We start from the raw sequence: 17683 nt of genomic DNA, 5'->3' as shown, positions 1-17683 counted from the left end.
ACATCTTTTTTTACAATTACATTGAGCCAAGACTGCAAATGCCAGAGTTCTAGTTCCATTCTGCCACTTATGAGATTTGTTGCTTTAGATAAGTCATTTAATTTGTTATCAAAGGTCTCTTCAGCTATAAAATTAAAGTGTCAGACTAGATAGTGTCTAAGGTCCCTTTTAGTTCTATCATGCAGTTTTGTGATTTTAGCTTCTGGAGTACATATTAACCATTATTTTACTTTATAGCACTATTTTCTGTATTCTTATTTCAATACATTCTCATACTACTTTATAATATCATTTTCATACTTGTTTGTCTTATTTGTTGTTCTAGATTGTTACTTCCCCAAAGAAAGTACTATGTCTTATACATTACTAAATTCAGTGCTGTGTACAGTAACTGCTGAGTAAATGCTTTAGGGATGACTAACAATGTATGTAACTGGCCACATATTAAAAAGTAATAAAATCATGGAGTGTATTATGATTCTAGTGAGCAAAACAAAACAGTGTTGTGTATATAAATGCAAATTTAATACACTTCTAATAATTCAAACTAAATCGATGTGTTTTTTTGACCTTGCTACATTAGAATAGTCCTATTATTTCAGATTTATTTTTATAATAAAGTGTATTTATTTAAAATACATGTCATTGAAAATGAGAATATATTTTAATAATTAAATGAATGTCATGAGCTTTCACTTCTGACTATAATGGATATCTTGTAGCCAAACCAGCACCTCCATTGAGAAAAGCTAGATAAAGGATAAACAGGCATCTAGTTGAGGGTTTTAGAAAGCTGCCAAGAAATCTAGGAATTGAGAATCAGATCCTAGAGAGAACACTTACAGAAATGCATTCAACTTTCCACACACTCTTTTTCTCTTTGGACATTTGTCATTAAAGTAGGACAGGAGACTGAGAAGACAGGCATTGGATAGCTTCTAAGAGGCAGATAAATGAGTGGGACTTTAGTCAATTTCATAAAGCTAGAGAGACAGAAATTGGAATGTGGGCTGCCAAGACAGCCAGAAATTAAAGGGTCAAGATCACAGAAAGAAGAGAGATGCAGAGAAATCAGCCTAACATCTTGCACTGGTTTTTTCTTTGAGATATTCGCTGACCAAGCTATGTGACACCATAGACTTAAGAAATGAAGCAGAAGACATTTGAAGAACAGCAATTTTCCCCAGTCACATGGTACTGGAGAGAAGAATTGCAGTGCAGTACTTGCTAAGTAGAAGGGGGCCTAGAAAAACACCCAGGCTCTTAGGGCACCTAGAGGGGTATACTCTAATAATGGGTACAAATAGGAGGTAGATGGAGCCTGTGGTAGGCAGCATCATGTCCCGCTCCCAGATGTCTATGTGCTAATCTCTAGAACATAACAAAGGGGAATTAAGGTTGCCAATCGCCTGACCTCAAGACAGTGAGATAATACTGAATTATCCTGGTGGGCCCAACGTAATCATAACAATCTTAAAAAATGGAAGTGGGAGGCAGAAGGAGACGGGGTAAATTTGACTGGGAGAATGGCCAGAGAAATGTAAAATTGCTAGCTTTGAAGGTGGATTAAGGGGATCACGAGCCAAGAAATGTGGGTGGTCTCTGGAAGATGGAGAAAGTGTTCTCTCCTAGAGCCTCCAAAAAGGAATGCAGCCTGTCAACACCTTGATTATAATCCACTGAGACCTATGTGAGAATTTTAACCTGTAGAACAGATTTATTACAGATAATAAATTTGTGTTATAAATTAGTAAGTATGTGGTAATTCCTTACTGCATCAGTAGAAAATTATTACAGAACTCTACGACAGCAGACAAGCTTTATGTTTGAATTGATATGATCTTCCCTCTCCTACCTGCCAAAGAGAGATCGGATCTTCTCTAGAGGAGGATAACATAATGCAGAATCTCTCCCAATTTTGTCTATGTAATTTCTAGCACTCAATCAGAAACTTCCAAGCTTACCAACAAATGAGCTTAGGAGGAAAAACAGACAATAGAAGAAGACTGACATCTCCAGGCCTAGATGCCTTTACGAGTAAATTATTCTAAACACTTAAAAAAGAGATAATACCAATCTTATACAAATGCTTCAAGAGGAAAAAAAGGAACTTTTGTAAACTTTTTTTATGGGGCCAGTATATCCATGATTTCAAAATTTACAAGGACATTATATGGAAAATTACAAGCCAATGTCTCTTACAAATATAAATACAAAAATCCTAAATCAACTATTAATATGTAGAATCTAGCAACATACAAAAAGAATAATATATCATGAGTGGACAAAAACAAGGTTGTTTTAACATCTATAAATCAACTAATGTAATTCATCATGTTAATAGAATGAAGGGGGAAAACTACATATTAGTCATCTCAATAGATACGAAAATTTTGAAATAAAAGTCAATATCCTTTTTTTTTTTTTTTTTTTTTTTTTAAGAGACAAGAGTCTTGCCCTGTTGCTCAAGCTAGAGTGCAGTGGCGCAATTATAGCTCACTGTAACCTCAAACTCCCGGGCTCAAGGGATCCTCTCAGCTCAGGCTCTGAAGTAGTGAAGGCTACAGGTGTGCACCACCATCTCCGGCTAATTTTTTAACTTTTTGTAGAGACAGTGTCTCTCTGTCTTGCCCAGGCTGGTGTCAAAATCTGGCCACAAATGATCCTCCCACTTTGGCCTCTAAAAGTGTTGGGATTACAAGCAGCCACTGTGGCCATCCTCATTTTTAAAAATTCTCTGCATACTGACACACATAGGCTCAAAATAAAAGTATGGAGGAAGATCTACCAAGCAAATGGAAAGCAAAAAAAAAGCAGGGGTTGCAATCCTGGTCTCTGATAAAACAGACTTTAAACCAACAAAGATCAAAAGAGACAAAGAAGGCTATTACATAATGGTAAAGGGATCACAAGAAGAAGAGCTAACTATCCTAAATATATATGCACCCAATACAGGAGCACACAGATTCGTAAGCAAGTCCATACAGGCCTACAAGGAGACTTAGACTCCCACACAATAATAATGGGAGATTTTAAAACCCCACTGTCAACATTAGACAGATCAATGAGACCGAAGGTTAACAAGGATATCCAGGACTTGAACTCAGCTCTGCACTAAGCAGACCTAATAGACATCTACAGAACTCTCCACCCCAAATCAACACAATGTACATTCTTCCTACCACCACATTGCACTTATTCCAGAATTGACCACATAGTTGGAAGTAAAGCACTCCTCAGCAAATGTAAAAGAACACAAATCACAACAAACTCTCTCAGACCACAGTGCAATCAAATTAGAACTCAGGATTAAGAAACTAACTCAAAACCACACAACTGCATGGGAACTGAACAACCTGCTCCTGAATGACTACTGGGTACATAACGAAATGAAGGCAGAAATAAAGATGTTCTTTGAAACCAATGAGAACAAAGACACAACATACCAGAATCTCTGGGACACATTTAAAGCAGTGTGTAGAGGGCAATTTATAGCACTAAATGCCCACAAGAGAAAGCAGGAAAGATCTAAAATCGACACCCTAACATCCCAATTAAAAGAACTAGAGAAGCAAGAACAAACAAATTCAAAAGTTAGCAGAACGCAAGAAATAACTAAGATCAGAATAGAACTGAAGGAAGTAGAGACACAAAAAACCCTTCAAAAAATCAATGAATCCAGGAGCAGGTTTTTTGAAAAGATCCACAAAATTGATAGACCGCTAGCAAGACTAATGAAGAAGAAAAGAGAGGAGAATCAAATAGACGCAATAAAAAATGATAAAGGGAATATCACCACCAATCCCACAGAAATACTACCATCAGAGAATACTATAAACACCTCTATGCAAATAAACTAGAAAATCGAGAAGAAATGGATAAATTCCTGGACACATACACCCTCCCAAGACTAAACCACGAAGAAGTTGAATCTCCGAATAGACCAATAACAGGTTCTGAAATAGAGGCAATAATTAATAGCCTACCAACCAAAAAAAAGTCCAGGACCAAACAGATTCACAACCGAATTCTACCAGAGGTACAAAGAGGAGCTGGTACCGTTCTTTCTGAAACTATTCCAATCAATAGAAAAAGAGGGAATCCTCCCTAACTCATTTTATGAGGCCAGCATCATCCTGATACCAAAGCCTGGCAGAGACACAACAAAAAAAGAGAATTTTACACCAATATCCCAAATGAACATCGATCCGAAAATCCTCAGTAAAATACTGGCAAACCGAATCCAGCAGCATATCAAAAAGCTTATCCACCATGATCAAGTTGGTTTCATCCCTGGGATGCAAGGCTGGTTCAACATACACAAATCAATACACGTAATCCGTCACATAAACAGAACTAACAACAAAAACCGCATGATTATCTCAACAGATGCAGAAAAAGCCTTTGAGAAAATGCAACAGCCCTTCATGCCAAAAACTCTCAATAAACTAGGTATTGATGGAATGTATCTCAAAATAATAAGGGCTATTTATGATAAACCCACAGCCAATATCATACTGAATGGGCAAAAACTGGAAGCATTCCCTTTGAAAACTGGCACAAGACAAGGATGCCCTCTCTCACCACTCCTATTTAACATAGTTTTGGAAGTTCTGGCCAGGGCAATCAGGCAAGAGAAAGAGATAAAGGGTATTCAGTTAGGAAAAGAGGAAGTCAAATTGTCCCCGTTTGCAGATGACATGATTGTATATTTAGAAAACCCCATTGTCTGAGCCCAAAATCTCTTTAAGCAGATAAGCAACTTCAGCAAAGTCTCAGGATACAAAATCAACATGCAAAAATCACAGGCATTCCTATATACCAATAACAGACAAACAGAGAGCCAAATCATGAGTAAACTCCATTCTCAATTGCTACAAAGAGAATGAAATACCTAGGAATCCAACTTACAAGGGATGTGAAGGACCTCTTCAAGGAAAACTACAAACCACTGCTCAACAAAATAAAAGAGGACACAAACAAATGAAAGAACATTCCATGCTTATGGATAGAAAGAATCAATATTGTGAAAATGGCCATACTGCCCAAGGTAATTTATAGATTGAATACCATCCACATTAAGCTACCAATGACTTTCTTCACAGAATTGGAAAAAACTACTTTAAAGTTCACTTGGAACCAAAAAAGAGCCCACATTACCAAGACAATCCTAAGCCAAAAGAACAAAGCTGGAGGCATCACACTACCTGACTTCAAACTATACTACAAGGCTACAGTAACCAAAACAGCATGGTACTGGTACCAAAACAGATATATAGACCTATGGAACAGAACAGAGGCCTCAGAAATAACACCACACATCTACAACCATCCAATCTTTGACAAACCTGACAAAAACAAGAAATGGAGAAAGGATTCCCTATTTAATAAATGGTGCCGGGAGAAGTGGCTAGCCACATGTAGAAAGCTAAAACTGGATCCCCTCCTTACACCTTATACAAAAATTAATTCAAGATGGATTAAAGATTTAAATGTTAGACCTAAAACCATAAAAACCCTAGAAGAAAACCTAGGCAATACCATTCAGGCCATAGGCATGGGCAAGGACTTCATGTCTAAAACACCAAAAGCAATGGCAACAAAAGTCAAAATTGACAAGTGGGATCTAATTAAACTAAAGAGCTTCTGTACAGCAAAAGAAACTACCATCAGAGTGAACATGCAACCTACAGAATGGGAGAAAATTTTTGCAATCTACCCATCTGACAAAGGGCTAATATCTAGAATCTACAAAGAACTTAAACAAATTTACAAGAAAAAACAACCCCATCAAAAAGTTGGCAAAGCATATGAACAGACACTTCTCAAAGAAGACATTTATGCAGCCAACAGGCACATGAAAAAATCTCATCATCACTGGTCATCAGAGAAAGGCAAATCAAAACCACAGTGCGATACCATCTCACACCAGTTAGGATGGCGATTATTAAAAAGTCAGGACACAACAGATGCTGGAGAGGATGTGGAGAAATAGGAACGCTTTTACACTGTTGGTGGAAGTGTAAACTAGTTCAACCATTGTGGAAGACAGTGTGGCGATTCCTCAAGGATCTAGAACTAGAAATACCATTTGACCCAGCCATCCCATTACTGGGTATATACCCAAAGGATTATAAATCATTCTACTGTAAAGACACATGCACCATATGTTTATTGCGGCACTATTCACAATAGCAAAAACTTGGATCCAACCCAAATGTCCATCAATGATAGACTGGATTAAGAAAATGTGGCACATATATACCATGGAATACTATGCAGCCATAAAAAGATGAGTTCATGTCCTTTGCAGGGAAATGGATGAAGCTGGAAACCATCATTCTCAGCAAACTATCGCAAGGACAGAAAACCAAACACCACATGTTCTCACTCATAGGTGGGAATTGAACAATGAGAACACTTGGACACAGGGAGGGGAACATCACATACTGGGGACTGTCATGGGGTGGGGAGTAGGGGAAGGGATAGCATTAGGAGAAATACCTAATGTAAATGATGAGTTAATGGGTGCAGCAAACCAACATGGCACATGTATACCTATGTAACAAACCTGCATGTTGTGCACATGTACCCTAGAACTTAAAAGTATAATTAAAAAATATATAAAAATAAAAATAAAATTCTCTGCATACTAGGAATAGAAGAGAAATTCCTTAATTTGATACAAAGTATCTATTTTTTTAAAAAACTAAAGCAACCATTATATTTGGTGGTAAAATGTTGAAAGCTTTCCCTTTGCATTATTCCCATTATATCCTCTGTTCAACATTGTACTGAATGTCCTAGTCAGTGCAATAAAGCAAAGAAAGGAAATAAAAGGGATAGGAACTGGACAGAAGCATTTAAACTGTCATTCACAGAAGACGTGATTATGAATGTAGAAAATTCAAAAGAATCTATAGGCAAATTATTAGAATTAATATAAGTAAATTTAGCAAATTTGCTGGATACAAGGTAAATTATATTTCTGAATTCCAAACACAAGCAATTATAAAATGAAATATCAAAACCAATATTGTTTACCATAGCATCAAAAATCATCATATACCTAGTAATATATTTAATGAAAAATATACAAGACTATTCTGAATACACAGAGAACTTTAGAACATTATTGAGAGAAATTAAGACCTAAATAAATTTGGGGTATTCCATGTTCAAGAATTAAAAGGTTCAGTGTGGTAAAAATATCAGTTCTACTCAAACTGATCTATAGAATCAATGCATTTTCTATCAGACTCTTAGAAGATTTCTTTTTTGAAAATTGACTAGCTAATTCTAATGTTCATATGGAAATGCAAAACAGCAAGGCACTCTTGAAACAAAAGAGTGAAGTTGGAAGACCTCACTATCAGATATCAAGACTTGCTATAAAGTTATACTAGTTAAGGCAATGTGATATTGGTAAGTAAAAAAGAAAAACACCACACAATGGAACAGGATAATCAAGAAATGTACCCGCTCATGACATTAATTTGATTTATGATAATACAGGTAACCCTTGAATAGTGTGGAGGTTAGGGAAGCTGACCCCCATCGCAGTTGAAAATCTATGTATAATTTTTGATTACCCCAAAAGCTTAACTACTAATAGCCTAGTGTTAATTGGTAGCCTTCCGGATTACATAAACAGTCAATTAACACAACTTTGTATGTTATATGTAATACATACTGTATTCTTTTATTATTTTTTTTTTTTTCGACATGGAGTCTCGCTCTGTCACTCATGCTGGAGTGCAGTGGCCAGTGGCGCAATCTCAGCTCACGCAACCTCCGCCTCCTGAGTTCAAGTGATTCTCCTGCCTCAGCCTCCCGAATATCTGGGACTACAGGCGCGTGTCACCATGCCTGGCTAATTTTTGTATTTTTAGTAGAGACAGGGTTTCACCATGTTGGTCAGGCTGGTCTGGAACTCCTGACCTCAGTTGATTCACCCACCTCGGCCTCTCAAAGTGCTGGGATTACAGGCGTGAGCTACCATGCCCGGCCTATATACTGCATTGTTACAATAAAGAAGCTAGAGAAAAGAAAATGTTATTAAGAAAATCATGAGGAAGAGAAATATATTTACTACTAAGTCAGTGGAAGTGGATCATCATAAAGGTCTTTATCTCATCATCTTCACATTGAGTAGGCTGAGGAGAAGGAGCAGGAAGAGGAGGGGTTGACCTTGCTGTCTCTAGGGTAGCAGAAGGTGTAAGATTTGGAAGGAGAGGCAGGCACACTTGGTATAACTATGGAAATACATCGTAATTTTTGTGTGTTCTGCTTTATTTCTCTAAAAATGTTTCTGTTACAGTACTGAACCTTCTTCCACTATTTGCTTTAGTTTCAGAGCCCGTATCATTGAAGGGTCCATGTCATAAGAGTCCTTTGTGGCTTTTTTTTTTTTTTTTTTTTTTTTTTTTTTTTTCAGAATAGGGCATTTTTGTCTGCATTTAAAACTTGTTCAGGCAGATATCCTTTGTCCTCGATGATTTTCTTAATGGTATCTGGAAACTCATCTGCTGCCTTTTGGTGGGCAGAAGCTTCTTATCCTATTATCTTGACTTTTTTAAAGCCAAAACTCTTTCCAAAATTATCAAACCATCTTTTTCTGGCATTAAATTCTCCAGCTTTAGATCCTTCACCTTCCTTTGGCTTCACATTGTCATATAATGACTATACTGACTTTGCTTTTTAAAAGTCATATTAGAGTCTACATATAGATACGCCTTTCTGTTAACAATCCTGCACCCACATAAAAGCTGGATTTTCAATAAGAGGTCAAAGATATTTCACAAAACATACAAGGTTTTCACACCTGCTGGCATAGCTGCATTGACAGCATCACAAATTTTCTTTTTTCACAATGGTTCTTATGCTGGACTCATTTATCTTGAAATGGTGGGCAACCACAGCTGCACACTTCAGTCTATGGTACATGTCAAGCAATTCAGCCTCTTCTTATAATGTCATGACTTTTCTCTGCTTCTTGGTACCACTTGCAGCATCACTAGTGACGCTTTGTATGGGTTCCAAGGTGTATGATAGTGTGAATTTTATCTTGACAAAACCATTATTTAAATATATATAGATATATTTATTTATTTATATGAATGACCCCCAGGTTCTCTAGCTTGGCAATTGGGTGGATTATATTGTTATTTAGTAAGATAGGGAAGGGTTGGAATGATGAGTTCAATTTTCAATTTGTTGAGTTTGAGGGATTTACAGGAAATCCAAATGAAGATAATCCAGGAATCAATATATACATACCCAGAATTCAGGAGTGAGGTCTACACTGAATATACAGATTTGTGCCTTACTACATATTGAGTGTCCCTAATCCAGAAGTTCAAAATTTGAAATTTTTTGAATTCTAGATTTGGAATGCTCAACCAGTAGGTATAATGCAAACCTTCCAAACCAAAAAAAAAAAAAAAAAAAAAAAATCTGAAATCTGAAACATTTCTGGTCCCAGTTACTTTGGATAAGGGATACTTAACCCATAACATACAAGTGGCAATTGAAAGGAGTACATAGAACAAGACCTTGAAGACAAAGATAAATAGGACAGAAAAAGGAAACCAAAGCCTGCTAAAGGTGATGAAAAGATGTAGCCAAGGAGAGAAAGAGGAAAACCAGGAATATATGATACAATGGAAGCCTGTAAAAGATTGCTTTAAAGAGGACGGGAGTAATCGATTGTGTTGAATGCTACTGACAGATTAAATCAGATGAGGAGGATATTGGTAATATTGGAAGAGTAGTGTGATTTAGAGTAGTGCAATAAAAATAAGACTGCAATTAGTTGAGAAATACGTGGGAGATAAGGAATTAGAGATAGCCAAAGTTTGGATTTGAAGAGGAAAGATTAGGGAGAATGTAGGGCGAAAATGCTCTTTGTTTTTTTTGTCTCAGGGAAGTGGTGTTAAGATGAAAAAGACTTGCACTTTTAGTGCTGTTGGGAATGAGCCAGTGGGGACAGAGGTTATAGATACCCAGAAGATAATCTATAGGGTGAGATTTCTGACAGTGCTGAAGGGAATCTGAACACAAGTAGGGGGATTGACATTAAAAATGGGGAGGAATCTCAAGACCAGCCTGGCCAATATGGTGCAACCCCATCTCTACTAAAAATGCAAAAATTAGCCGGGCATGGTGGCAGGCACCTGTAGTGCCAGCTACTCGGGAGGCTGAGACAGGAGAATCGCTTGAACCCGGGAGGCGGAGGTTGCAATGAGCCAAGATCGTGCCACTGCACTCCAGCCTGGGCAACAGAGCGACTCCATCTCAAAAAAAAAAAAAGGGAGGAATCATGTTTCTATGATAACAGGAGTGAAGAAGGAAAAAGGATAAGTGGAAGCAAATGTGTTTGTAGGTTTGGTGGTAAGACATTAAGGAAATTCTGATTGAATGCCTCCTATTTTCTCCTTGTAATAAAAGATCAAATTACCTGTTGTGACTGAGTTCGTATATTTGTGGAGAAGATATGAAATAGCTGAGGAATACTGCAGAGAAGAATCCAAGTGAAATATAGTGGGACTGGCAGTCATTACTGAAATCCAGAGGAAATGAATAATCTTTTATGGTGATGTCACACTGCCCTAATTATAAGATTTTTTTCCTGAGGAGAGCAAGGGATTGGCCAAGTCTGGGCTCATGGGCAAGTCTGGCTCATGGCCTTTTTTTGTAAATAAAGTAGGTTTTGGACACAAATATTGAAACCGCCTTTGCAAAACTTGTATCAGTGAGAAAACTGTGGCAGCGGGGGAGATCTGATCTAGCCACCACCCACTCTTGCCTTTAGCCTTCAAGCTGCCTTAATTATTCCTGGGCTTTGGCCAAGCTAACTTTGGAAGACATTTAGTTAATACTCTATTTTTTTATTTTAGATATTTATTTGTTTATTTATTTATTTATTTTTGAGACAGAGTTTTGCTCTGTTGCCCAGGCTGTAGTGTAGTGGTGTGATCTTAGCTCACTGCAACCTCTGCCTCCCAGGTTTAAGCGATTCTCCTGCCTCAGCCTCTCGTATAGCTGGGATTACAGGCGCCTGCCACCACACCCAGCTAATTTTTGTATTTTAAGTAGAGACAGAGTTTCACTATGTTGGCCAGGCTTGTCTCAAACTCCTGACCTCAAGTGATCCGCCTGCCTCGGCCTCTCAAAGTACTGGGATTACAGGGGTGAGCCACTGCCCCCAGCCATTTATAGTTTAAATGATAATAGCCCTTCTCCAAAACTCAACCACCTTTGTAAAGCTAATGAGAGACCACCAGACTAGGAGGAGGAGACAAGCCTGAATTCTGCTATAACATAGGCCCAGCAGTGGCTCACACCTGTAATCCCAACACTTTGTGAGGCCAAGGATTGCTTGAGCTCAAGAGTTCAAGACCAGCCTGGGCAACATGGCAAAACCCCGTCTCTACCAAAAATACAAAAATTAGCCAGTCTCATAACCTGGTCTCATTAATTAATAAATAAATAAAGAGACATAAATGATTGCCAGCCATTATTCCAGAAGTCACAAGATATATAACTTCCCCAATTACTCCTGCATATAACATCACAACTGTAGAACTTGAGATTGGCCTTTTGAGATATCTTTTCAGGATTTTTTCATATCTAACACCAGTGGCTCCACCTGGACCTGCCAACTGCCCCTGTGGCCCCACCCAGAAGTGGCTCAGTGCACAAGAGGACCATTCCCCACACCCTTATGATTGCACCCCCAACCAATCAATAGCAAGCATCCATTCATTGCCTAACCACTCCCACCCCTTCCCCCAAACTACCTTTGAAAAACCCCAAACCTACAAGACTTCAAGGAGGTTGATTAGAGTAATATTAATAAATCCCATCTCCCACTTGGCATGGCCAGTCTTGCATCAGTTAAACTCTTTACTGCAATGCCATGGTCTTTGTGAATTGATTTTGTTTGTGCAGCAGGCAGGAAGAACCTGGTGAGCAGTTACAATATGTTCATTTGTTGTCTATGACTGCTTTAACACTGCAGTGACAGAGATGAGTAGTTGGTCCTGAAAGCCTAAGATATTTACCATCTGACTTTTACAGAAAGTTTGCCAACACCTGGTGTAGATCAATTTGGATATAAGTACAGAGAAGGCAGACATTTGGGGTCAGTCTTGACAAGTGGTGAAGTCTTGACAAGTGGAAGGATATTAGCAAAGGAATTGCAGATATTGGCAGTTGACCTTGGTATTGGTATTGGACCTTGAAATCCAAGCTGGAGAGGAAGAGAAGTAGATGAAAGGAACTGATAGGGGTTGCAGAGTTTATTCAGATTTCTTGAGAGTATCTGGAGGGGGAAAAGCTGAAAATCATAGAAGATTGTGGTCATAGATAACTGAAATGTATGATTTCAAAGAAGGGGCAATTCTAGGTAGTGACAGTGTCCTGGGTGTGGTAGCTCAGGTTATACGGAACTGAGAGGCAGTGCTGGCTACATCACCCATGTAGATGCTGAGCCCCCTCCCCACCAGGGTGGGTGGAGAGGAATATGGTGAGCCACAGGCTTGTATTTTCTTAATTTCTGAGATTTATTCGGAAAATATATTTTTTTCTCATAGAAGGGAAAAGAATGTTGTAAATGACAGGATTTCAAATTATCAAGGTTTTTTGGGGTATTACATTCCTATGTTTAAGTTGAATTGCTAACAGTCAATTTAAAAATAGCTAAAAATTTAGGGAAAAGTAAACAGAAAATTTATTGCCTTGTTTTTATACTTAAACCTTATACTTTTTAAATGTCTTTTGATTACCAGACTGCAGATGTATTTAATTTTGAGGAAACAGTTTATAGTCATCATATGTCTCCAGTCTCCACCAAGCACTGTTTGGTAGCAGGTTTGTAAGTGTATTCTTTTGTCTTTTGACATACTGAAAACTTTCTCCCTTTTTATATCTAGTTAGTTTTGATGTAGACATTTTAACCCAGAGGAATATCACAATTCTATATATATATATGTACTATTTATATTCAACAGATATTCTGCAAGGCAAGCACTATGCTGTGGCCAGGATTCAGAGAATAAGAGCATATTTCTGTCTAAAGAGTTCCTTTTAAACCACCAAAGTTTCAGAGATTTTACATGAATAAAATTTGGCAACTTTCCCAATTTTACACAATAAAACAAGGAAATTCTTTCTTTCTCTAAGATTGTGATTCAAATTAAGCATCAATTTATATAAAAGCACCTGCAACAAATATCTTCATATATAAGGAAGAAAAAATGATTTTCTGGTATCAGGTATCTGGGCCCTGTGATTCATTATTTCTGTGGCACCATGTGAGTCTCTACCTCTTTTATCTGTGAAGAAGAGCTAGGAACTAAGTTGTCTTGAGGTCCTTTCAGTCTGTGTCCAGTTTCTGTGAATCTGTTACTAGTGATTGGAAGTATATCATTAACTTGGAAAAACTAAGCTATTAAAATACAATGATTTGATGTGATAAAATGGAATAGAACTGTACATACATACACATTTACCAATATAAATTTCCTGGGTTTGATACTGTGTTTTAGTTACCTCACACATAATCGTTGGGGAAACTTAGCGAAGGGTACACAGTTCTCTTTATACTAGCTTTGCAACTGCTTGCAAATCTGTAATTATTTCAGAATAAAAAATAAATGTAATAATAGAGATCTCTTACTACTAAAATATAACTGTAATTAAAATAACTTTTCTAAATGTAAACGTTAAAAATGACAATGTATTTTTGGCATATATCTTTATATTTCTGCATGGATACAGTGAAAATGTCATGATTACTAATGATAATGTCTTGTTTCCTTTTGATGATGACTTATGATAAAATTATCTTAAACCGGTTCTGTTTTTACAGTTGGTACTAGAGGACCCAAAGTACAACTTTGTGACTTGAAGTCTGGATCCTGTTCTCACATTCTACAGGGTATTTTTATTTTATTTCAAGCAGCAACTACTTTGAGTAAACGATTCAATAAAAAGAAACGTTCCTAACAATGTATTCTTTGTAAGTGACATGACTGATGTACTTTGTGCTAGTTGTTAAGAGTCAGCAGGGAAATAAAGATCCTTCTGTGCATTATTCCTATAAAACTGAACCATTGAAAACACATTTATATGAACAGTGGTCATTGGGGAAGCTCAAACAATATGAAAAATAAGTCTAACTCAAAACCTTGTGTTATTTCTACATTTAAAAAAACTAATGCAACTCACATCAGTGTATTTGTCTCATGTATTATTTAATATTCTGGCTAATGAGTAAACATTGTTCTTAATATTTAGGTACATTTTTTCTCAGTAAAAATATTTTAGAAAAATATATTGAAGTAATTCTTTGGTGAAGGTGTATTTAAATTATTCTTGCTACTTTTATCAGTATTAGATTGTCTAATTCTAAACAATGAAAAGATAGAATATAATTTATATATTTTGACTCATCTCAAAGAAACATAACAAACATATTAAGAAAAGTTGGTGAGATGGGTAGCATTTTTTGAAATTATTATGAATTTTTGTTAATATAAGCTGGGCAGATGGAAATGTCTGATGTGAATAGTTCAGTTAGCTAAAAGTGAATTAAAATATTGAAATCAGTTACCCTTTGAACTTATCACCTGTGCTTTCTAGAAAAAAACATTTTATATAAATGCTTTTCTACAAGCATGAGTTAAAGTAAGTTTCTCTTATAACTTTATGAGAAATTGGAAAACATTTTTATCCTTTAAAATGTTTATCTTGTATGTTTTATTACAGTAATTGAGCTTGAGTTATATGGATTTACAGACATAAGCTAACAACTGTATTTAAAAAGAAAGACTTACTTAACTCCGTTTTTTCCAAAGCAAAACCAGTTCTTTTACAATAAAATACCATGTGTTAGAAATACCCCTGTAAACTTCACATTAGCATTGAAACATCGATTATTATAAATCTGAAAAATGATCATATCTATTCACATTGAATATTTAGCCTCGCTTTCTTCAGAATCAAGCAAAATTATTGGCACTTTATCTTCTGATTTTTCGGATATCTTGCAAGACTTTTCATATAGTTGTATTTGCAGGTCACAGACAAGAAATATTAGCAGTTTCCTGGTCGCCACGTTATGACTATATCTTGGCAACAGCAAGGTAAAATTTAACTTATTTGCTTTTGAAGTTAGTAATTAATAATAAGCATTTTGAAAAGTCTACATTTATGTAATGTATATATTTTAGCTTATTTAATTATTAATTCACTCCTTTAAAATGAAGTATTGAGTTAGAAATTTTAATTCATGTCCCCAAAAGAAATCTTCCTTTGTATTCTAATTCTAATCCTATCCACCTTCAAGGTGTTTCACCTTAGAACACAGAGGAACTGTGTTGTGTCATTCTTACACACAAATGTATAACACAATGCTAATTTTTAAATAGAGCATTTTTATTCATTATCTTTAACCTGGAATTATTTTGAATTTGATATAACATATCCACACATTCATTGATTCAATTTTCTAATATTTAATTACTTCCTCCCACGTGCCAAGCATTGTGCTAGGGACACAGAGGTAACCAAGGCTTTGAAAAAACCAACAATCTAATGATCTAATGAGGCATATATTCAAAAATCAGTGATTACAGGGCATCCTGAAAAATGCTTTAATGGAGGTACATCTCTGGTAGGTGTAATACAGGAAAAGAAAGTAGGATCACTTAACTCTGAGAGGATCAAAAGATGTGGAGAGGTTTATTTTTTGCTGGAGAAAAAGAGTATTGCATATTTATATGCTGGGGAAAGAGTACCAGTAGAGAGAAACAGGTAAAGATAAGAAATGGAGGGAATAATTGGTGCATTAGGTCCTTGAATACACAGAAGTGGGTAGTATCAAGGATCCAGATGAGGGTGGAGGGGACACCTAGTTTGGCACATGAAGAGCACTGTGAGACTAAATGGAAAGAGGAAAAGGTGAATGTGAATACAGTTAAGTTTGTAGCTTTGGCAGAGAAGCTCAACAAATTCAGACTTAACGGCTTCTCTTGGTTTTTAGTGGAGTAGGACTTGATGTCATCTCTTGAAAATATAGGAATGAGGATGCAATTTTGAGGAAAAATAGTATGGATCTGGAAAAATAGACTGAAAGAGTGAGGGAGCTGATTAAGGGCCCATAGGATTACTGGGCAGTTGCTCCCAGTTGAATATGTAGAGCACAGCTGTACTAAGCCACAGAAATTAAAACATTAAATGAAAGAGACTTAACAATTTTCGGTGTCTACAGGAAAGTACCTAGGTGCCTGAAAATTGTAGAAGTCATGGGTAAAAGGAAAAAAATCACAAAAAGGCTTGTAGGAGGGATCAAGGATCTAATGAAGTAGAAGTATGAGAGTTAGAATAAGAAAATTTAAAAACCGAAGGGATAGGAAGTAGTAATCAAATATTTTTATATATTTTCATAAAACTATAAGTAAAAGAAGAATTATTACGAAAGCTATTCATATTAATTTTATAAAGATCTGTGTCTGGATTTTTTTTTAAGTTGCCAGCCCTCTCTCCCTGTCACAGTTCAGGCCCCAAAGAAGCTTCTGTTAATAACTGGCAGAATGTGATGTTGAAATTTATGATTTCTGAAGTGCAGCAAGTTCTAGAATGTAGCCATAAGAAGGCTAGCTGAAGAGGTATGAAGGTTAGGAGCTACGTGCTGGTTATGCTTGGGTGGATTTTACATTTTTCATGCTTAACTTGGTTTTCATCAGATAAGAGGAGAGCTAAGAAGCTTTCAATTATAAGAATACTCCAGGAATTTGAATCAGTACCAGAATGGACCTAGTAATCAGTGTTAAAAGTTGGATATGTTCAAATCTAATCTGTTTCAGAAGAGACTTAAATCCTTATACTGATTTCATTTCCTTCACCTGGAAAGAAAGAAAACCAACCTAAGAATGGGTAACACTAGCTTTTTGCTAACTATTCCAGTTGGCTAGGTTTGATGGTCATCTGTGAAAAGAATCAAGATTACAGAAACCAGTAAACCCTGTGTGTATTTTTTTTAATTATAAATAAAAAATAGGCTTATAAAAATGTAATGCTGTCTCTTATTAAAATGGCATTGATAAGCCCCCTGAGTTACAATATTGTTGAGGTCCTTGTGAGGACATGATAGCATCAGTTGAACTGATTAGGAGCACGTCGGATTGCCGTGCATTTTTCTTTAGAAATAATCTAGAAGCTGAAATAGATGTCTGATCATAGATTTGCCTTTCTTCTTTTTGCTTACTTGAAAGAAAATGAAAGTAAGTGTCTAATTTCTAGGAGACATTAAATATAGTTCTCATATATCTGGCAAAGATTGATTTGAGTATAGGAAACCAAATGGAAATGCATTGTCCTCATTATTCGCCTTACTCTTACCATTTTTTATATAAAAAGGAAAAAAACACCAAATCATACCAAATGGATTCTTGAGCAAAGTGAAATTAGTTAATTGCTTGTCCTGACAGCATTTGGAAAACAAGCAGTAGAAAAGGTATGGTAAGGAAATTACTAGGAACAAGCTACAAGCCTTTCTGGTCCTTGGGAGAAAAGATGCTCATGTAATTTAAAACAATATAAAAAGCAGCAAAATTTTGTTCTTGTTATCTGGAAAAGAAAGGTTACTTTTTTTTTTTTTTGCTATTTGCTTACTTAT

General features: G+C 36.3%; 1 protein-coding gene across 4 annotated transcripts in view; it reads left to right on the top strand.

The window, feature by feature from the left end:
• Positions 1 to 17683, top strand: part of ERCC8 (ERCC excision repair 8, CSA ubiquitin ligase complex subunit) — a 71544-nt gene that overhangs the window by 27706 nt on the left and 26155 nt on the right. For 3 of the 4 annotated variants that reach the window (XM_009240735.2, XM_002815587.4, XM_054555595.1), the window contains 3 exons: positions 12792 to 12873; positions 13874 to 13942; positions 15083 to 15149. In XM_009240735.2, coding sequence (XP_009239010.1) covers positions 12792 to 12873; positions 13874 to 13942; positions 15083 to 15149 — 218 coding nt within the window. The remainder of the gene's footprint in view (positions 1 to 12791; positions 12874 to 13873; positions 13943 to 15082; positions 15150 to 17683) is intronic. The other variant, XM_054555596.1, reaches the window with a different exon arrangement.

This window comes from Pongo abelii, chromosome 4, assembly GCF_028885655.2.
Source record: "Pongo abelii isolate AG06213 chromosome 4, NHGRI_mPonAbe1-v2.0_pri, whole genome shotgun sequence".
Taxonomy (NCBI): domain Eukaryota; kingdom Metazoa; phylum Chordata; class Mammalia; order Primates; family Hominidae; genus Pongo; species Pongo abelii.
The sequence above is the reverse complement of the archived record's forward strand: the minus strand, read 5'-3'. Positions and strand labels throughout refer to the sequence as shown.